General features: G+C 34.4%; 2 protein-coding genes and 1 pseudogene across 4 annotated transcripts; 1 reads left to right on the forward strand and 2 right to left on the reverse strand.

The window, feature by feature from the left end:
• Positions 1–1,729: 1,729 nt before the first annotated feature.
• LOC110011715 (uncharacterized) lies at positions 1,730–3,037 on the forward strand (annotated as a pseudogene).
• A 574-nt stretch (positions 3,038–3,611) lies between these two features.
• On the reverse strand, positions 3,612–7,833 carry LOC105158907 (MA3 domain-containing protein). Its single transcript, XM_011075819.3, has 4 exons — positions 7,467–7,833; positions 6,698–7,103; positions 6,265–6,359; positions 3,612–6,120 (listed from the first exon to the last, which is right to left on the reverse strand). The coding sequence occupies exons 2-4, from the start codon at positions 6,954–6,956 to the stop codon at positions 4,291–4,293; spliced, it is 2,184 nt and encodes a 727-aa protein (XP_011074121.2). The 5' UTR covers positions 6,957–7,103; positions 7,467–7,833; the 3' UTR covers positions 3,612–4,290.
• A 2,230-nt stretch (positions 7,834–10,063) lies between these two features.
• Positions 10,064–20,799, reverse strand: LOC105158909 (Pseudouridine synthase family protein). Of its 3 annotated transcripts, none has more exons than XM_011075822.3 (15): positions 20,579–20,799; positions 20,410–20,469; positions 19,932–20,015; positions 19,766–19,844; positions 19,065–19,110; positions 17,434–17,544; positions 16,373–16,460; positions 15,933–16,029; positions 15,141–15,201; positions 14,925–15,055; positions 13,916–14,033; positions 13,121–13,244; positions 12,395–12,502; positions 12,240–12,314; positions 10,064–10,373 (listed from the first exon to the last, which is right to left on the reverse strand). In XM_011075822.3, exons 3-15 carry the CDS (start codon positions 19,990–19,992, stop codon positions 10,321–10,323), a joined length of 1,152 nt encoding a protein of 383 aa, XP_011074124.1. In that variant the 5' UTR covers positions 19,993–20,015; positions 20,410–20,469; positions 20,579–20,799; the 3' UTR covers positions 10,064–10,320. The 3 variants fall into 3 exon arrangements, with proteins under 3 accessions (XP_011074124.1, XP_011074122.1, XP_020548060.1); XM_011075820.3 differs by having other exon boundaries at positions 19,932–20,046; XM_020692401.2 differs by lacking the exon at positions 17,434–17,544 and having other exon boundaries at positions 19,932–20,046.
• Positions 20,800–21,674: the final 875 nt, after the last annotated feature.

Raw genomic sequence — 21,674 nt, forward strand, 5'->3', positions numbered from 1 at the left:
GGCCCGAACAGAGAGGAACCGCCAGAGTCGTATTTGTCGTCGGGTAATAGCAAGAGGTTAGTACCTTCGGGCCCGAACCGGGAGGAGCCGCCGGAGATGGTATACAGTAGAAAGAGATTAGTTCCATCGGGTCCAAACAGGGAAGAGCTGCCGGCGATTTGATCTCCACTCAGCTATTACAATTATTAACTCATGCTCGTGTTTGATCGGATTCCAATAAATGCAAATATCCGTTGATAAATAAATGTTACTGTTATTGTTATTATTATCGTTATTTTGTTTTGTAATCTGTTATGGATTCAGATAGTTGCCATGCAATTTCATGCATGAAAGCGATAGAATGCGCGCTTATCTGGATATATATTTATTGGAAAAAATGTAATTTCAATAATCTAATTTAGGAGTGATATTATTGGTCCTACACGAATTGAATTACATACTTAAAATGATAATTTAATCGGGTCGTATACAAATTGAGAGTACTAAGTCGACCAGGGGTAAATATAAATTTTTATTCAATTTTTTTTAATAATAGCAAATTTAGTGAATTTTAATTAAAGAATATGTCTATATGTTAGATAGAAACAAATGACACGAGAGTTTCGCTACTTTAACCTCATATTAATCATATTATTGGAGTATAAAAAATTATAATTGCATAGGCCAATATATATAAAATATTAAAATTTTATGCATAATTATAAAAACCCACCAAAAAAAAAAAAGTCCATCATTGTCTGTATTTTTTAATTTTATAATGACTATTTTGGTTGACAAAATATGGATCGGTAATAGTCTAAACTATATTTGTTTTTTCCCCCACAAATAATATTTTCTTTTGGTTAATTTGTTCTATCAATATTTAATATTTATTAATAAAACTTAAATTTAAGGGGTAAATAGATTTCCCGTCCCAAAATTATCACTCAAGTCATAAAATAGCTCTTAAAGTATAAAAATATACCAAAAAACCCTCGCGTTAATAGTCAAACTATAAAAAATTTAATGGGATTAATTTTTAGCAACAAATTATGTTTATGCCAATTACACATAAGCCTAAAAAAGTGAGTCAACATGACATTATGATACATCCATGGATGTAATGTAATTACGAAAATGTCCAGAGGAAATTTGATGCACTAAAAATGAGTAACATAACATGTGGGAAATCTACCAAAAAAGAAAATTGTGATTTTGCTTATAAAATAAAAAAAATAACAATAGAAAAACAATTTCATTGAAAATAAGTTAACAAAAGGTAAAATTAGTCTGCTGTCAAAAGAACTAAAATGACGGTATTATTTTAGGTGCAAGACGTTCTAATTATCGCACTCTTTTTACATTCACATCCACTTCGTAAAAAGCACTTGAATAATATCACGAAGAAGATGAAAAGCAAGAATTTTTTTAGCTAGAACTGTTACCACTAGACATTGCAATTTTAGTAGGTGTTGTACTTTAAGGCCGTGTTTACCATTCGAAAATACGCAGGGCATCCGTTGTAATTGGGGTTAGCATCTTGTTTACTTTCAAAATGTGTAGCCCGGTATTGATGCCTAAAGTCCAGTACTTGGCTGGAAAATATGGATCCGGGCAAGGGGATGGGATTCGAATCCGTCTGTGCTATCCCACCTTTCATGATCTGCTAGTTTTACATTTTTATCCTCAAATTAGCACTCTCTCTCTCTCAAAATACCCTTTCCGCCCGCCAGATCCACGCGGCGTCGCAATGACGGATTACCCGGCCGCGGAGCCACCACCTCCATCCACCCCATCGCTGCCTACCATCTCCACCCCCGCCACGAACCCTTCGAGCACGGCCTTCTCCCCATCCCCAAACTCATCTTCACTGACAGCACACAGACCCTATCCCTTCTCAAATCTACACTACTCTCCTCCAGTTCCAATTATCGAGTTAACTCCGAAACTCTATCCCGAGTCCTTCAAATCCCCATTGAACATTCCCTTATCCTAATCGAAACCCTATCCTCCATTTTGCATGACGATTTTGATCCTTTAGTGAAGGCTAGGACTTCGAAAGAGATCGAAAAAATTGGCAGAAAAGTTTATATTTTGCGTGTTTAATTTGTTTGCTCAGGTTGTAAATTGCCATGAATCGGTAATTTACATTTTGGCACCACTGAGATATGCAACCGTCTATGGGTGCTCTGATGCAACTATTGTGCTTGGAGCTGTTGGCAAGTTAGTGATGTGGTTACTCTCGGCAATGTGATTCCGTTTCTAATATTTGGATGGTGTCTTATCACTGATTATGCATGCCGCTGCTGATGACTACACTGGCTGCTACATTTTGTTGTGTTTTCTATACAATATAGACATGTACTATTAAGGATGTATCTATTCACTTGTAATGTAATTAAAAGTTTTCAATCAGTCCACAGATGTTTTCAGTATGGTGCAGTTCAGATGTATGTTTTCAGTATGGTGCAGTTCAGATGTTCTTGTTGCTAATGCTGAACTCATATATGCTTAAATAATTGTCTTATTATACGGGCTGTTAGAGTTGAACATTGCGAACGTGTTCATCTGATCAGTGCATCCAGACACATCTGCATTGTGAATTGCCGAGAATGTCTATTCTTCTTGGGGGTTAACCAGCAACCTTTAATGGTGATAACCATAAATTGCAGGTGAGTAAATCTATGTGTCAAGCTTGCTTCACTTATGTTGGAAATATTGGAAGCACTAGAAGGAAGCAAGCTAAAGATGGCATTGAATGAGCTCTGCTGTTGATGTACAGAGCGAGACAAGAACAGAACAGAAGAAAGAAAGAAGACGGGTGTTTCTCTTTTCACGTTTTCTTTATAACTTTGAATATTTTCCTTTTACGTCTTTATTAGTTAGGATTGCTGATTTGTACGCCACCTGGCACTGATGTGGCTAGCCAGTTAGTTCAGTCTGTTGCTGGTTGTTATTTTTTCTGTGCATCGTCTTTCCCTCCATGTATTTAAGGCATTGTACAGAGCATTGGTTGTGAAGAGAATCAATTGCAAATACACTTTGAATATGGCTTCAATTTCCAGCTGCTTTGTTTTTCTTCATTTCAATTTCTTATCAACTTGTGCTTTACGGAGTTAATGAAGTTTATGATAAATTATTACACTTTCAAAGGTATGTTAATAATTTCTATTTTGGGCCTCACTTTTGTTCTTTTACTCCAAATCAAAATAATGGGTTTGATTCTTTTGTTCTTCATTTCTTAGCATAAAAATTTGGTGGAAGTCAAGCATATCTGGAGGAAAAATCAACTTGAAGTGATAAAAAATTCTACAGGACAACTAGGTAATTTCACAGTTAATACTCCATTTAAGCCGTGCTTGTAAATGGATTCGCAGAGATATATTGTGGTTCTTGTCTGTTGTAGTAAACATGTGTGTAGCGTGTTCCATGGGGGACAATCCCATTGCTTATCCCAAATTAATCCCAAGTAGGGATATGATGTCCAGGCAAGTAAACACGGCCTAAAGGTTATTTTACAACTTTGGTAATGGTTTACGGCGGTGAATGTATTTTACCCCAGCTACAATCAATTTACTTTATGATGTTCTTCTCTTAACTTCATTCAAGTAAACAAATGATAAGAAACGAAATTATGCATGAACATGGAGTATTAGTATACAATTTGTATGTATGTATCCAGAGTTAACTTCATAGGATCATCTAGAGGTTATGGCTGTCAATTACATGTAAAAAATAGTGAAAAACAAGAAGCTAGACGTTGTCTATGCTAAAAAAACTATGTAAAGGCTCATGTCTAAATTTCTCTGTGAAAACAATCTTAAACACAATCATCATAATAGTGTAGAAAACTTTGGTAATTGTATAGAATCTGCCCTCACTGCATGTACTTGTAAATATGCAGACTAACAATGCTGTTCATGGCTGACTCTCCTTACTGTATTTGTATGCGAGCTTCACTGATATGCTGTAACAACCATTGAAGAAGAAGAAATCCTCAAATAATATTAGCATGAATTCGGACAAAGAATGACCATGTTGATCCCTTTTCTCAGTGATTGCAATTATATGAGGTAAATTACATGGTCAATGTTGGGACGATCCAAAAGAACGGAAGTAAGAGTCGTAAATTTGAAACACATGGAGTTGTCCATGTCACAGTAAACAAACTCAGTAGATATGAAGTTTGAAAACTTGATTTTTGTATAGGGAAAAGATGACTTAGCCTTACACTTGGAGACGTATTTGGAGAGCTTTTGTGTAGATGGTTGGATCTTGTAATCTGTAAGTAGGATTTAATCGTCTCAACGTTTAGCGATAACCGTTCTCCAGACTTTGTTCCAGTCCATTTATACCAAAAGACGTGTCCAACCATCCTTCAGTCTTGGCTCGTTCGACATAATTCTTGTACTGTTTCTTAGCATCGGGCACATCCAGAGCCAAGTCGTCAAGAGATTCAGCCACTCTATTGAACCCTTTCGTCATCTGGTTCATTGTTATTAGCTGCATGTCGAAACATTGCCTGAGCAAACGCCATAGTCTCTCATTCTTATTCTCCATTAGGATCACCAAAGACTTTTTCACAACCTCATGGTGGAAAAACGGCATTCCTAGCTCCTTTATGCATCGACAGGCTTCTCTTGTATCACCACCAGCCTCAAACTCCTCCAATAGCTTCCCGATTTTGTCCTTCACGTCTTCAATTGTCCATCCATTTTTGCAGCTTCCTCCGCCCCCCCAACATCGTAAAATACGTTCCCCAGAGAGTCGAGCCTTAAGCAAGGACATTGCTATTTGAATAACTTTATTTCCTACTGAATCTGATCCTGGAAATTGACGCTGAATCTCTTCCAAGTCTTGTGGAGTCAAAACTTCGTCCACCTCAGCCCTTGCTAGAAACATTGCCAGATCCTCAACAACGACGGGGATATCGAGGGCCATGTCTTCTGCTGATTCTATCAACATTACAAAGCCACACACCACATCATCCGATGGCAAACACAAAGATGATAACAGAACAGAAGCCATTTCTTTCTCCCTGTTTTTCCTATCCATGGCTAGAGTAATCAATTTCTTCACAAAAATCGCATTCAGTTCAGCCAAGGAGGAACTGTTCTCAAACTCTAAGCAACAACTCACCTCTGATATGTCACCCGACAGAAAGTACTCGTGAATTATTGACTGAGCCTTCTTCTTGAAGGCTTTAACTTTATTATCTTCGACAGTTTGCTTTCCAGGATGCTGTGACAGTGATTTCAGTGACGAGGCACATAGCCATCCCTCGGATGCTGCTTTGGAAATCAAGGACTGCAATAAAACCTTTGCGTTCGGTATATCTAGGGATAAATCATCGACAGAGTCAATAATTCGGCCAAATCCTTTTGATATTTGACTTGAATTAATTAGACCTTCTTCTGCGGTTCTTTTCAGTAAGTCAAGGAGTCGGTTTTCAGCTTGTCGCTTTTCCATGGCCATTATAACAGCCCTCTTAACTATCTCATGGTGGAAATGAGGAACATTTAGATCCTTGATACATCGAAAAGCCTCTTTTACGTCTCCACTGACAACATATTCTATCAATAAGTCGTTTATCTTAAGCTTCAGATCTTCAACTGTTTTATTCTTTCTGCCTCCCCAGCACCGCTCAATGGTTTCTGCGTGTAAAGGAGCTGACAAGTAGCCCTTCTCAGTTCTTTTGATGACATCGACACCTTTTGAATCCTTACTTAAATAAGCCATTGTCTTTGTCAAGAACGAGGGAGGAAGTATGTCATCAACCACTGCTCGAGCAATAAACAAAGCAAGGACATCAACTGCATCTGGGATGTCCACAATCAAATCGTCTGCAGACTCGACGAGCTTTTGGAAACCTTTGTAAACTTGTTGAGGATCTATGACATCACCATATAGCGAGGACAACAGAATAGAAGCCATTTCCTTTTCTTTGTCCCGCCTATCCATAGCAATGGAAACAAGCTTCTTCACAAAATAAAAGCTATAGCTTGGCATCTCAAGTTCTCTCAATTCGTTGGCTGTTGAGTTAACATCATCATTGACGAAATATTCCTCCACTATAACTGTGGCTTTCTTTTTGAACTCTTCAAATTCCGCACTTGTTTTGCTGACGAATTTTGTGTCTTCCTGAAACCATAAAATATTCTTTCTAGTAATCAAACATAGCAACAAAGGCAGTGTGAATAAAAAGATGAGAACTCTTCACTTTTATAAAACTTCGATCACCATGGTGTGTATTTGTGGGATGACTATGATAGATAAAAGCTTCACCTTGTCACTAATGTAATTCGGATCATTAGGATCATCAACATGATCATTATCCATATCAAGTAGACCTCCCCAGGTTCCTTTCCCACCATATCCACCTGCACATTCACAACAAATCCAAGAGGAAAATAGGCTGAATAGGAACCTAAATCACCAGAAGCATTATCATGCAATAATGGCCAGTATATGGTACAAAGAGAAATTGAATATGCTGCGACACCAATCTTTGAAGTGCGATCATAATAAAATTATGAGAAATAACAAAAGTGGTCCTTTAGGCATGTAACAAAGTACACGTCACTTCTAATTAAGAGGGAAGCTTAATTGCTTAGTTATAATAAAGTCATATCAGTAGATAATGCCAATAAGTAATTCCAGAAGAGGCTAATCCTTTTTCATATGCTCCTGCTTACAGATAACTCTAAAAAATATTAACCTTTTTTAGGATGACCATCTCTCCTGGAATGAGAATGCCTTTGATTCTTGAGGGGACTCCCCACACTTCCACCATGCTTACCCTGCTGACCTTTCGGTGATCTTGGGGAATTTGGCGACCTGGGAGATCTCGGTGATCGTGGTGACTTTGGGGATGTTGAGATTACAAAGGGAGAAACAGATGACGGATCCGCACTCTCGGTAGCTGATAGATGTTGTTCTTTATGTTCGTTTGACACATACTTATCTGTGAACTCCATTGTCAATGAATTTTGCTGAATTCAACTAATTTTAACCAGCGCTAATGGATCAGACCATTCGTCGAACAGCTAATCCACCTTGTCAAGCACTAGTTACTCCAATGGGTAAATCAATTGCACATTCTCTATATTGCTCCTCTGTTTCAACTACTTCCAATAAGATGTCATAAATCAATACCCCATGGTTACAAGAAACTTAAAATATTAAAATGCACACAAAGACATTTTTTATCATAGTCCATTGAGGCCAGCCAGTAGTTTGCACAAAACTTCATTTTGATCATTACACATGCTTCACTATGAAATCCACTGGGATCAGCATAAATATAACTTCTCAAGATCAAAGGTTCAACGATTGATAAATTGTTGTAAGAGTCTATCATATGGAAAAGAACTCTACTACGAATTCCTTCCTAGTATTCATGTCCAACACACACACACACACACACACTAGTTAAGCACATCAAGAATCAAGTAAAAGCAAAAAAAAAAAGGATTGTTCAATCTCACCACTCAAACAGAAAATGAACACTTGAGCAAGAACACAAATCCCGGCACGCCGGAAAGCGACGTGGCATTCGGCAGATGATCAGGGCAGTGAGAATTCATGCAAGCGAGCAAACGGAGTGACCCTTTCTTTCTTTTTGTGAGATAAGAGTACTCGCGAAGAATTTCAAGATTTCTTGATCCTACAGATTTGTGGGCAGTAATGGTGGTTGAGATAGGAGAATGTGGTTGGGTTTGAATTGAGGGCGATTGCGATTCCGCGGGGACAGGGCCTCGATCCAACGTGGTGGCTGTGGGTGCCTTCTGAAAGGGGCAAAAGCCCGGGAAATTCGGTTGGTCAAATTAACTGTCTTTACATGAGGAAAATGGTGGAATTCAGACATATGTTGTAAGACACTTTGCAACCAAAAGTCTTTGTCAGAACAAACCCTTTGCAAGAAATTTTTATTAATCTTTACTACAAATCAAACAAAAATTATTCTGTTTTTTTTTTCTCAAAATTGATATGACTAAAGAAATTAGAATTATTTCTGTGAAATTATTAAAGTTTATTGTTGTATGACTATTGGAATATCAGATTTTAGATCGAATTATTCGATAATAATATATACATATATATGTATGATATGTAGATTTGTTTCGAATTGTATCTTTTGACCAAGTAGTATTACATAATTCTATTTTGATTCAGACCGTACATACATATTATAGATTTCATATTTATGAATAGATTTTATAAAAAAAATAACAATAAAGATGAATATTGATGCGTACTAAAGTACAACATCACAATGGTCGAATAATTCTCAAATAAAGTTTAAAATTAATGAAAGATTAATCTGTAAATAGGATTTAGTGCTGCAAATAGTGAATTGATTGATTGAATAAATAATTAGAATTTTTAAAATAACGTAAGAGTAATGATGTGATAATTGGAATAAAATAGCAAAATATTGAAAGATGCTTTGAAAGGAGCGTGTGAAGTGCAAAAAGGGAGCAAATAGCTCGTAGGTTGCTATTGTCGGAGAGTAAAGAATGTATGAGTGTGAATGAATGAAATTATTGTTATGATTGTATTATGACTTCTATTTATCGACAATGCTGGAGTAAATACGAAGGTTAGTTGTTGCAAGTGATACACAATCCAAAGCTGCGTGTGTTAGCTAATTAAAAAAACGAATTAGGATTTGAACTTTTATGGAAGGAGATATGGTCGTTTTAATAAATCTTACCTAGTCAACTCAAAATTTTGGATCTATTTTATCGTTGTATATCGAGAAAGAATTTGTTGAAATTTTTTGAGTATGATATATCCTGAAATGTTGAGAATATATACGATGTGGAATTCCCATTGTTTGAACTTTGATGACCCATCATATTGTATCAGATTCATTTTTTTGCCTGTCAGGTTAATGTAAATATAGGAATTAAGGGCTTGATATATTGCTCATGTGTCAGCAAGGTCATTTCTGTTGGACTGAACAGTGAGGGCCCATTTCCTTTCTTTCAACTCTAGGAAAAATACTTGAGGGGTATCAAATATAACTTTTGTGTTGAAGAGTTCGACTTTAATGAATCAATTTTAGCGTTAGTAAAAATTTACGTTACATTACAAAATTAAAATCCAAATTGCTGGATGAGTGAATTGATTGTATATGCAAAAATTAATATGATCATCTAAATATTGAAAATACGAACTCAATACCTCATGGAAACCGTAATTGAGAAAGAAAATAAATAATATTACTTGAATAAATAAATAAAAGAAACATGCAAATAGCTTGAGAACTACTTAGTATATACATGAAAATTAGACACTGCTCTAACGTTGAAAATAAAAATCACTTGACATGATTTAGTTATAGTAAAAACATCTGTTATGATACATTTTCATACTTGAGTTTTTCGTTGAAGTGCAGTATAGTACATGATCATCTTACAACAAACAAGCTCAAACTAGAAGAGCTTTCTCCTATTAACTCAAGTTCTTTGAGTTCAGAATGGAATGATCATTTCTGAATTCAATTCCAATCATAAAAAAATCTTTTCTTGAGGAACTCCCAAGATTAGCACCCACAAGCACTATACACTATTAACCAATTATACAAAAAAATAAAAAGAAAATTATACAAATTACATAAGGCTACATCTAGTTTAATAGATTTGAATTTGAGGAAAGAATTTAATTTTTTTTTAAATGACTCCATTAAAAGAACGTAAAATTCGTTGATATTTAACAAAACATAGTTCAAATTTAGAAGTAAAATTTTTAAAATCCTCCGGATTTGGAATTATCCAAACAAATTCAAATAATTTACGATTAGGAATTTGAAATCCATCAATATAGCCTAAACATGTATTAATTATTGAACCTAGACTTATCTAAACAAACTCCAGAGATTCTTTAACCTAAAAGCACCCTGAATTAGTAAATACTTTTCCTGTAACTGTATAATCTTGAAAGCATCTTTAAGCAAGCCACCTATTTTTAGTAATAAAACCTGCCTGTAATTGCAAGTCTAGGAATTCAACACTTCTCGTCCTCTCCTCAAAATCCTACTAGCTATAAACAAACAAAGCAACGGTATTGCAACTTGCCATAATCCAAAATCTATTCATTTAAAAATACCTGTCAGCTGAACAGAAGCTTAACTGCACTACTACAAACATTTTACCCACGGACCGAACAAACTGAAACTTATAATTTACTAACAATAGTCTTAAGTACAAAAGATACAGGTATACATAAGTATAAACATTATAAGCATAATTTTTTTATTTTTTTTTTAAAAAAAGGGAGTCAAAATTTGGGGTCAATTGTTGGATGAATCATTTAAGTATCTCATGGCAGGTATTTCTACTTTGCTCGAGCACCAGCGTCCAGTTTAGCACGTCGTTCTTCATAAGACGCTGAAAGGTCCGACAAAATATGGCCAATCAAATATGTGAATTATTCCACAGCTATATATAAAAAAGGAATAATTGCTTATGACTTTCAACCAACTGAAAGCTAATTGTAGCTGTAGTGTTGAGATCGTAGCAAATAATGCTGTTAGTCCATGTAATGTTCACAGCAATCTGTGTTTTAAAATTTCAGCAGATATTGCCTCCACCAAGCCCATAAACATAAACATTTCATGCCATGACATGCATAAATATTGTGATCAACTAACTCAATGCAAATGAAATTGCATGAAACTGTTGGATGACAGGTGAAATGTGATTGCATTATAGATCACTTCCATCATTAGCTTATGCAGTTCCCAATTCATGACACAACTGATCAATGCCATGTAAAATTCCATTTTTGGTATCTTATAAGAGAAAATATCACCCTATACATCGAGTACTTCACTTTTATGTCCAATAAATAATAGCAAAATGACAAAACCAAGAGCTCATGACAGCACATGAACCATTGGTCCGTCACATAGCTTAATGACTCCATCATATTAAGAGTTGATAGGATAACAGCAAACGAGATGACTGCAATTTTGAAGCTTGCACCTAAGAATAACTTGCAACTGAACCACAGAGTTTTCGGATAAAGACGGACCATTGCTTCCAGTACAGAAAAATCAAAATCATTGAGCAGCTACCTTATTGAATGATTACTTTGATCAATGTCAAAGCACATTTAGAAACATTAATTCCGAACCAAACAATAAAGTTAGTTACTTCCAAAACTTTAGAAAGAAGACTTATGTGCCAGTTAGTATTTAATTTGTAGGAAATAGGTTTTTGTTTAAATCACTAAACATGCCAAAAGTGTGTTTGTTTTCCCCTTTTCTAGTCCGCTTCAGAAAATAAGTCACTACTTTCAACCCTCTCAAGCTACCCTTAATAGTTGAAAGCCTGCACCCCATCTTCTGAAAATAAGCAAAACAAAGATGTTTCTTGTTTTCATGGCAAATCAACTTCTCAACTCAATTCGTCAAAATTTAGTTCCTACAACTATTCCAAACTAATTTTCATTTCCACAAGAAAATGTGAGAGCCTCAATGCCACAGTCGTCACTAAATTTTCTATATTTCCTAAAGTGAAGCCAAAAAGAACAAGAATTTATACTGGATCTGGTCACTCGCCAATAGAAGGATTAGAACTTTATGATTAAGACAATAGCATTAACCCAATACATAGTGGATTTAATACATTATTGCAGCATTTGCAACTAAATATAGCGCCAGCTTAACTCTGAAAAACCACAAAAATTAGACATCAAAAAAAGCCAACAAAACTCGAAGATAAGAATCACAAGCCATCAAGTAATAATTTAGTGTCCTCACACATAATTTTACATTGTTAAGAACTACATTGAACAGAGAGAGAATACAATAAAACATCATAGATAAAGATCTATTACTACAATGTTTATCGCAGTCCTTGTATACCAAAAAGCATAGCTAAAAATACGCTATTTTTTATGTTAGCCCTGAAGTTGGCTTTTTATGTAGGAGGCACTGGCACAGGATTTGTAGGATATTGACTTTTATTGATAAAATTATTTGATCATATATTCTGGAAGCTGTAAGTTAAAGCATTTAATTCCTTATTCCAGCTTCAGATAATTGTTAGAATAATAAGTTACAAGTTTCACTTTAATATGGAGTCTGCCAATGAGAAACATGCAATTACTAACTTGTGAACACGAAGACTTTAAAAGGGGACAGATAGGTCCTTATCAGTAACAAACAGAGAAGAAAGGAACTACCAATTCAAAGTTCAACACGCAATCTAAGATGCAAAGATTATATCACAAAACATGCAGAAACTTACGCTCAGTTGGTCGTGACATCAGGGGGATGTGAGCAGATTCCTTCTTTTTTGTTCTACTGTTTAGCTGATTGTTTTCTGCAAAACAGAAGCTCTGAATGAGAAAATAAAAGGAGGAGATAAGACGTAAGTTGGTACTAATTTATAAGCTTTGGTACCATATAAGTCGCAAGAAGAAGTAAGCAAGGCCTCATGAAAGATTGCTGCTTTAAGTTTATAACCTTGGCATTCCTTCTTAAAGTGAGTGTGAAGAGCTTGTTTAGCATCTGAAAGTAATATCCATGAAAGTATTTCGGATTCAGACTAGAAGTGTATGCAAAATTTCATTTTGAAACAATAATTAAAGTTAAAACATGTCTAAGACGTATTCTTATTGGAACTATATTGATCTAACATTAGAGTTCAATATAAAACAAAAATCCAAACATATTTTTATTTCACACGAAAACCTATATGAAATTGAAAACATATTTTCCACTGAAAAAAATGAAAACATAAACAAACAGGCAAGAATTCAAAGAATATAACCATTTCTGTTTCAAATGAAGACATGAAGGACAAATTGCCAACTTGACCAGAGAAACTAGAGTTAAAATAGTGGAAAAGATTAGGGTCTGAAGCGATAATCAGCAAATGGATTACTAGTCTGCATGATGATCTAAAAACAAGAAAACAGCAAAGAATAAAAACTTTCTCAATATGCTAATACTGAGATTTTCTAATTGCATAAAAGTTATCATGTCAGGTGTGTCACAGAAAGCCACGACATATTGTAAAGGTCCGCTGGTTATTAGAATAAAGTAAGCATATGAAGCAAAACTTATGCATCCAAACCAGGATGGCGATGCAAATAAGAGCTGCAATTATAAGTAGTAGTAAAATACCTGATGAGCATCTAAACTTGAGACCTTCAAATTCACAAGACTGAAGAACCAGTGGAATCTCAGGAGCCATTGTGTATTGAGGTTTCCTTGGCGTTCTTTCAACATCGAGTAACTCATCTATCACCTAGAGGTTAGACACATTTCCTCTTAAAAATCAGAGGAAAACTACCACAGATCTTAATCATACACTTTTAACTATAGCTCTAGGAAGCAAGGATCCGTGGGTGAAATACTAATGAGACAATCAGTTTACTCAGACATACATATAAGGACCCAATACCACTGAACATAAAACGGATCAACATACTCCAGTCTATTGGCTCCACAAAAATACTGTTGTGTATTCTCAGATTATTCAGCAACTCACTCAACCGTTATCTAGGGAAAATCGAAAACCTCACTGGACCATGACCACTAAGGCATGGTGCTTGCAAAAAATGTTACAATTTTAAAATACATCAAGAACAGAAAACTCAGATTGTCATGACCTAACTGTCAATTGCGAGAATGTTAAATCAAGTAAGCTAAGATGATTGGTTGACAACCTCGTAAACATTTTGCGCCAAGAACCACATTTAATACTACCCCAAGAACACAACACCAAATATTCTGACACACGAGCATGATTCAAACAAACTTTTGATAGCATGGGATTTAAATATTAAAACCACACTCTCATGGGCTCAGACAAAATTAAAGACCAAAAAAAGGAATTTGAACAAGGAACTATAACATCGTAGCTTAAAGTGAAATCAGTAGGACTTGAAACCAAACATTGAAGACCAAGTCACGCACATTAGGAGATTCTAGACCTTGGCCAATCAAAAACAGCACCGCAACCATGCATCGGATCTGGTGCCACAGGAAAGCACTACCTTTGATTTTCACTGCCCAGAGTTCATCATCTTCAAACCTTTGAAGATGAGGAAAGAAACACAAAAGAAGAGAGATAATTAAATAATCAATTACATGTCAAGAAATTAATCTGGTGAAACTCATGCAACAATTAAACAACCATAGGTAAAAGGATATAATACACCTTCATTTACATGAGAATAAGATTTTCCAGTAAAGTATAAGGAATTTACCATGTCATGGAAATTGAAGAGTCCAAATCCCGTAAAAGTATTGATGCTAAAATAGAAATTGTGCCACATATATGATGCCTAAGTTATGTGAATCATCACCATAGTCACATACCTTCATTATCAAATCTAACCTCATGAGCTAGGAATTTACATTGAGTTGGGCATATCATCATGCATTAAGTTCTTCAATTTAAATTCAAAACCATTTGATTTGGAGCATGATTAATTGGCAATCTCATGAGACACTTTATTACCTTTTCATTTGTAGGGACTACTTATCAATTTCTCAGGCGCTATATGAATCATTTTTTAGCCGAATGTAAGAACCTAGGTCAACCTAATTTCTTCCTAGATCCAATCATGATGTTTCATGCCAATAAGCTCTTGTTAAATATATTTACTGATGCAACACACAAATTTCACATATACATATTCATACCTGAATGACTGTTAATGCCAGGAATTACTTAAAATTTGCATCACGTATACATTGTTCCATATGGCGACGATAAGTTATTAGAATTCACTTGAAATTCATGAGAATAAACTAAGAAGAAAACCTTTTTTATTTTATTAGTTTTTTTCTTTCTTTTTTTGGTGTGTGGGTGAAACTTGAACATAACAGAGTTAAGGAGTTCACACCTGAAAACCTATACATATACTTAGCTGTTAGAGAGTAATTGTTAGAACTTAGAAAGTTCAAAATTACTTCAAACCTTTCATTGCAAGAGAAAATCTCAAATGATGTGATGTGCCGCATGTAATTGTGGACATTAGCTGCGTCCATTTTACAAAAGTTTCGGAAATCATGTTCCCCAATGAATTTCTTTCCTGCAGTCTCCATTACCTGTAAGACTTGTTCAAGAAATTTTGCTCTTTAGAATCTTCAAGTAGTTAAGTAAAGGTCACACTATAGAATGAGAGATGCATACGATGATGTTCAAATTTTCTCTCCAAAAGAAGTACTTGTATTCCCTGCTCAAACAACTGAACCTACAAGTAACAAATTCAGAAGAAAAAAATAATCAGCTATGCAAATTTGCAGACCTCTATAATTGGAGATTGTTTCATCATCAACGTCAAATTAAATGGGTTTTCACTAATGTGCAAGTGGTAATCAAGTTTTACTAGAATGTCAAATTGGTTGAAATTAGGTGAATTTCATCCAAATTTTCAAATAATAATTGTAACCTTTCAGATTCCATAATCATTCCATCTCTCTATTTGATTTGATTTAGATAAAAAATTTCAGAGCATGAAGTTAAATGGCTAAAGATACTCCTACATATAAGATAATCTAGTAAAAATAGGCACAGTAAATTCTTGATGAGATATTCAATACAACTTTTTAAACATTTGATTTCAAATCTTGCATCATAACTTCTGATTCAAGTTCATTGCTCTCCTGGCTCCAGTGTTTTTAATTACAATAAATTTGTAACTCTATGAATGTTTCTATATATTATTTGGTTTATTAATTATTTTAATGAAAAATTTACATCACAAACAATTAAATTTATAGTATGAATTAAATTAGAGTTTAATAGGGTATGAGCTTTTAAATTTCCTATTAAATTTTAATGAAAATTTTCCTATTGATGTCATGTTAAGATGATTTTTTAAAAACTGAAACACGAGTTCCTTTTCTTTTAACTGAACTAAGAAATACCATAATGTTCCCATCAGTAAAAAGAAGAAAAAGAAGTGCAAGAGAAAATAAGTACCTTGCACTGAAATCAGTTGGAGCAGGTGACCATCCAATAATTCGAATATCTTCTGGAAGAACACGATTTAATATCTTCACATAATCTATTTCTCCACCTGTTGAGAAGAATATACATTGATTTTAAACCAAAGCAACACTTCTAAGTTAATCTAGTTACAGGTAATAGATCGCATATGCATCCACATCAAGAACTTTGTATTTATACTAGGAATAATGCTAAATGCACGAAATAAACACAGTAATCTAATTTATGTATAGGACAAATCAAAGTCTTATTGCTCCACCCTCATGAGGCTCATAATATCTCGGTGAACCACTGGTATTTTGATTCATTAGTCTGAAGTTGTGAAATGGGCTACGCGTATAATAGGGAGGAAAAAAAAATGGAATCTGAATCTTCTAGGAATACAGGTACATCACAAGAATTGATCGGCATACCACATGATTCTTCAACACAAGTCTCTCCAGAATAGTCATTGCTCCTTGTTGTTTCCTTAAGATTTGATCGCAGAAATAGAGAGATTACCTGCACTAATCAGTATAACAGGGTTGGATAAATTTCTAGGTGGTGAGGGAGGGCGTTAACACAAATATACTATAAATAATATTCACATACCTAAACATAATCATGGAAAAATTAAAGAATTGATCTCTAAATGGTCATAGTTACATAGTTCTTCATCTGCCATATTTCTTAAATGATTTACACAAAGTTTCAACAAAGACAATAATTGCTATCAAAGAGATGAAAAATTGTTATGCAGAATATGTGATCCATTTTAAATCTTTTCTTCCTTGTTTAAGAAGAGACAAAACTTTAACAAGAACAAAATATTTGTCATATAAAATATTCTATAATCTTAGCAAGTATACTCACCACCCGTTTAGATCAATCTTGTTTAGATCTTTCTATCCTTCTTACTCCAATCCAAAGGACAGGCTGGTTGAAAAATGTGAGGAAGTTGGCACCATTTAATGAATCTAAGCGTTAATCCTTTTTAAAATCTCTGGATTAGAGGTTCCATAGAAGATGGAAAGTTTTATATATTCTTGAGGATGGCCATCTATAATAGTTTAAACTTTTAGGTCAAAAGGCCATTCCTTATGGTACAAGAGCCAGATCAAAAGTAGAAGTTCTGAACTTGAATCTCACAACCACTCGTTTAGGGTAATGAGTCCTACGTGCTAGGTTTCATAAAAGAATATCACTTGCACGTAGGGGACTTGTTAGAAGTATTCAAATATTAAATGGAGTTCCTCTACAAAAGTTCAAAATTTTTTGATGATATGATCATTCTTTTTTTAATCAGGGATATGATCAGTAAACAGGCAGCAAGAATGCCAATATTCCAGCCGTGTTCTACCTGAGTCAGTTTATGAGTTGAGATATTCAATTAGACAAAGCTAACTGGATAATGATCAGAACCAAAGGATGAGAAATCACTTGCCAACCTCCTATTCTAAATCTACACAGTAAAGCAGCTTGAGGTAGCACTTACTTGGCCAACAGAAGAAACTCCCTTGTCTGTTCTGCCACATCTTGAGTATTGCAATTCCTTCTTATTACCAGATATTAACCTCGTCTTTTCGAGGGCCTTAAAAATTTCCGACTGCACTAGTTTATCAGAAAGTCAATCTCATTTCTTGTCCACAAATAAAGTTTTGACATAAAACTTAAAAAATATCTTAATCTTTAATCGAATAGAGCAAATCTCTAGTTGTGTGATCAATAGAAGTCACTCTGCTGTCCTAAACATGTAGCCAGAGGGAAAAATCTGACTTTGGATTGAAAATACAATACTTATTAGTCCAGTATAATTATAATGGTTTCAGCGACTGTATAAGTAGGTGAATTTGCACCAACATAATCCACTGTTTTGAAGCAGCATACAGACTACTATTGATTGCATGAGTCAGAAAAGTCTTCATATGGTTTGGCTGTAGAATCAGTTTTAAGGTTTTCGGCAAGTCATTTGATTCTAAATCATGTTTGCCAAAGTAATGCCATCTCATTGATCAGGTATTTCATAAGCCTTCTTTCTAAGAAATACTCCATATTAGCAATAACTTTAAAGATTACCCAGCACAGTGATAACAGTGTATATTAGAAATAGGCCAATCAACTACCAGTATAAAAACAATTCATATAAGTTAGCAGTCTCCACACTAGATAGAGAATTACAGCCAAGAGTCAATTATTTCGTGATGAAGAATTTGACTCAATCATAAAAGTTGCTAACTTTTTCTTTAAACATCAACAGCCTTTCTTTTTGTTTTAACCACATCAAACTTAACAGCGGCGTTCAGATAATGGACCTAGGGTAAAGAACCATATACCTACTGATTCACAAAGAGTCTGACTGAGGGCACCGTATTTCAGGAATCAGGGGCATATAAAGTGAAACTATAAATTGATAAAGTGAAGGAGATTGGATGGGAAGGTCATATCTAAAATGAAATAGCATTTTCTGATGACTGAGGGCACCATATTTCAGGAATCAGGGGCATATGTAGTGAAAGTACAAATTGATAAAGTGAAGGAGATTGTATAGGAAGGTCATATCTAAAGTGAAATAGCATTTTCTGATGACCCAGGCTAATACCAGATTCCCAATTCACTGATCCGGATGCAAGAACCTATATTAACCCCATCTCCTAGTTCCTTTCTCTTCCTAATTAGCCTGTTGCTATTGTCCATTAAAGTATAGCAAAAAGTATGACAGAGGACATGATTTTATATCATTTCTAAGACAATATAATCAAACTGATGGTTCATATTGTGTATATGTTTTTCATCATTGCAACCTCAAAAACTGTGATTTAGAAAATGGATTTCCTTTAAATTTTATCGTTCCGCTGAAATATAAAACTCAAAATCGATCACCGCATGTGATACACAAAAACATAGAGGAAATTATGCATATTTTGATACTTAGAACTTAATCGAGTAACTAACAAGAAAAGTAATAAACTGAGTAGCAAAGCACCATGCTATCATGACATTTTGCCACTATTATCTAGCCCTATCAGCTAGTGTCTCAACTAATAAACCACAGATAAAATGACCACTGTGTGTGTAAATACACATGCATTAGAAAAAGCAACAGAGAGAAAGAGAGGCAAAGAGCACCTCTATGGTCGGATCCATCTGTGCCTCTGATGCAAAGCCATAAAATCTGTAGTGCATAATACAGAAAATTATCACCATATAGAGACCAGACTGATTAAACATGAAGCACTTACAAATTGCATTGGTTCTCCCTATGGTTTGCATAGAGTATATGTAGTAGAAAATAGATGATTGTATTGGTTTGAAAATAGTAGTTAATAGCCTAATACACATGCCAAGACCGCTGTATCTGTAGATGTTGGGACCTATTTATAGTGGGATAACCATACCTCATGCAAGGAATTATGTAAAGAGACAACTATCCCCACCTTGTGAAGCATATTGACAATAAAAGTGCAGCACGGCATGGCCGAAGTGGATAGTACTCCAGACAAGCCAGTGGATAGTGAAGACTTTAGACTTTGTTGCTTGATTGTTTTTCCTTTACCTCAACCCCTTGTTTTGAACTAGCATGAATTACTTTCTAAGATAATAAAATTAAATCCCTCAAGAACTAGATAGCAGGAAAAAGAATACTCTGTGCAACTAAAAAATTTTTAGCGTATCTAGTATCCATGATTGATCAAGGCAGAAGTCCCCTAATCAAATATTATATGCTCACAATCATATGTGATCAAGAAACACAATTTTTTTCTTTTAGGTAGAATAAGCAAAAGAACAACAAATAAATGAAATTGCAAAGCAGTTTCCATAATTTATACCTCTGACCAAAATACATAACTTTTAAAGCAATATGTCGCTTTGGTAAATGATGCAAGGCTATTGTTTCATTACATGTCCCTGACACCAAAATTTAAAGGAAATTAGACAAACTCTCCAGATGTAGGAATGCCAATCCTTTCTTCTGATCAGAGAATGAGAAAAAACCTGGCACTTTCTTCCTTGATCTGTTTTTCACATGACTTTCATCTAATTTCAGCCTTTGCATTTCCTCAGTTGAATGGCTGCAGTCTAAAACATGATTTTTATCACTCTCTACAATCTGCACCAGAAAACTATGCATTGAAGCACATACAAGCCTTAGGCATAAAAATCCCACCACATCCAAACTGCATATCCCTCATTGATTCTTTTCATTACTATGAGACATTTCAAGAAATAATAATTAATCCTCTTCAGCATTCCATTACGTTCAATGTTACTCCCCATTCTTAATTCTTCAAATTACTATAGCAACATTTTCCGCAAAGATGTAAAGATTTGGCTCGAAATGCATTAGCTTTTATGCAAAAGGATTCCACAACTAACACCAAACATTAAACAAAGCATTCGACTCATAAAGCGTAAATGCTGAATAACTTGATTACAATACAGGAATGCACGCAATGAAATATAGACGGCCTACCTTCTGGCAGACGCAACTTCCGAGCTGAACAGAGAGCTTAGCATTCTCAGCCTCCAACTCCTGCATTCCAGAAATTACCAGTGCAAAAGTCTTAATTAAAAACTTGAGAGATAAATGACTCTTAAGCAGTAAAAGCAGCATGAAAATTTTGCATGATGGATTTGAATACATGAATTCTTCTCCGAAGAGACTCCATTTGGATCCGCAGCGACTCAACAAGTTCAGTGCTGTAATTTTCCTCCATTTTCATCAGCTGGCAAAGAGGTGCGCTCCAAGTGTTTGAAAAATGGACTGGCCGAGTAGTTTGAAAAGAAAAGGGAGTCTCGCGGTCTATGGATGTTTCAAGAGAAGGTCCTGTTTGGCAGTTTCAATAACTAAGCCCAAGGGTTTAAAAATTTTAAATAAAAACACACACACAAATATACACACACATATATATATGTATAATTTATAATTAATTTATTGAAAATATTTTTATAACTTGTATAAACTTGACCCGTTGATTTTATAGATCAATATGATTATTTGAATAAAAAAAAATATAGCCATGGATTTGTTTATTAAAGTTGGGGCACTTATATATACTTGCAGTACACATACATGCGATCCGTGAACTAAAAATAAAATATAATAAAAATATTAATGTATATTAATCAATGTGTTTAAGTTACATATTGTGGTCAATTTTAATACATAGTATCAAGTGAAACGAAATAAAATAATATATATATAGCATCCAAATAAATATGTGATTGGAGATATATAAATCTAAATATTTATAAAAACACAAATATAAATATTGTTAACAAAATAATACAACATTTTTCATTTGTGTGCATTGAAAGAAAAATTAAATATATTAAAAATTATAATATTACAAATTTGTATACTATAATTTAGATTACACAATAATAGAATTACTTATCAGTTGACTTGTTTGTATACTTGTATTTCACGGACATTTGTACTACACTTTTGGCAACGATGATGTTAAGAAAAAAAGAAATGTTATGTAAACATAAACACATTTTCTAAAAGACCAATGTGTTACTTTTAAGTTGATTCTATACTTATGAGATATCAGAATCATCGTATACTCTTCTTGGAGAAAATGTTTTAATTGTAAAGAGGTATAATAAAATTTGATAACATCGTACCTAAATAAAGTACTTTCATCCAAATTTATTCGTTTGTTCCATTCATAAAAATATATATTGATACCTACCAATTTTTTTTGCCACACCATAAGGGTTGAAGGATCTTCC

This window comes from Sesamum indicum, linkage group LG3, assembly GCF_026168435.1.
Source record: "Sesamum indicum cultivar Baizhima isolate 11 linkage group LG3, ASM2616843v1, whole genome shotgun sequence".
Taxonomy (NCBI): domain Eukaryota; kingdom Viridiplantae; phylum Streptophyta; class Magnoliopsida; order Lamiales; family Pedaliaceae; genus Sesamum; species Sesamum indicum.

Bases quoted from the DNA above. Each gene is read 5' to 3' on its own strand.
- LOC105158909 (XM_011075820.3), bottom strand. From the start codon at position 20,659: ATGAAAATGGAGGAAAATTACAGCACTGAACTTGTTGAGTCGCTGCGG. The intron at 19,111-19,765 runs GTATAAATTATG...TATGCACTACAG, and splicing joins GTTATGTATTTTGGTCAGAG to ATTTTATGGCTTTGCATCAG. The intron at 14,034-14,924 runs GTTTGAAGTAAT...TCATCTTCAAAG, and splicing joins ATTTTCTCTTGCAATGAAAG to GTTTGAAGATGATGAACTCT.
- LOC105158907 (XM_011075819.3), bottom strand. From the start codon at position 6,956: ATGGAGTTCACAGATAAGTATGTGTCAAACGAACATAAAGAACAACAT. The intron at 6,360-6,697 runs GTTAATATTTTT...GTGAATGTGCAG, and splicing joins AGATGGTCATCCTAAAAAAG to GTGGATATGGTGGGAAAGGA. The intron at 6,121-6,264 runs GTGAAGCTTTTA...TTATGGTTTCAG, and splicing joins CGAATTACATTAGTGACAAG to GAAGACACAAAATTCGTCAG.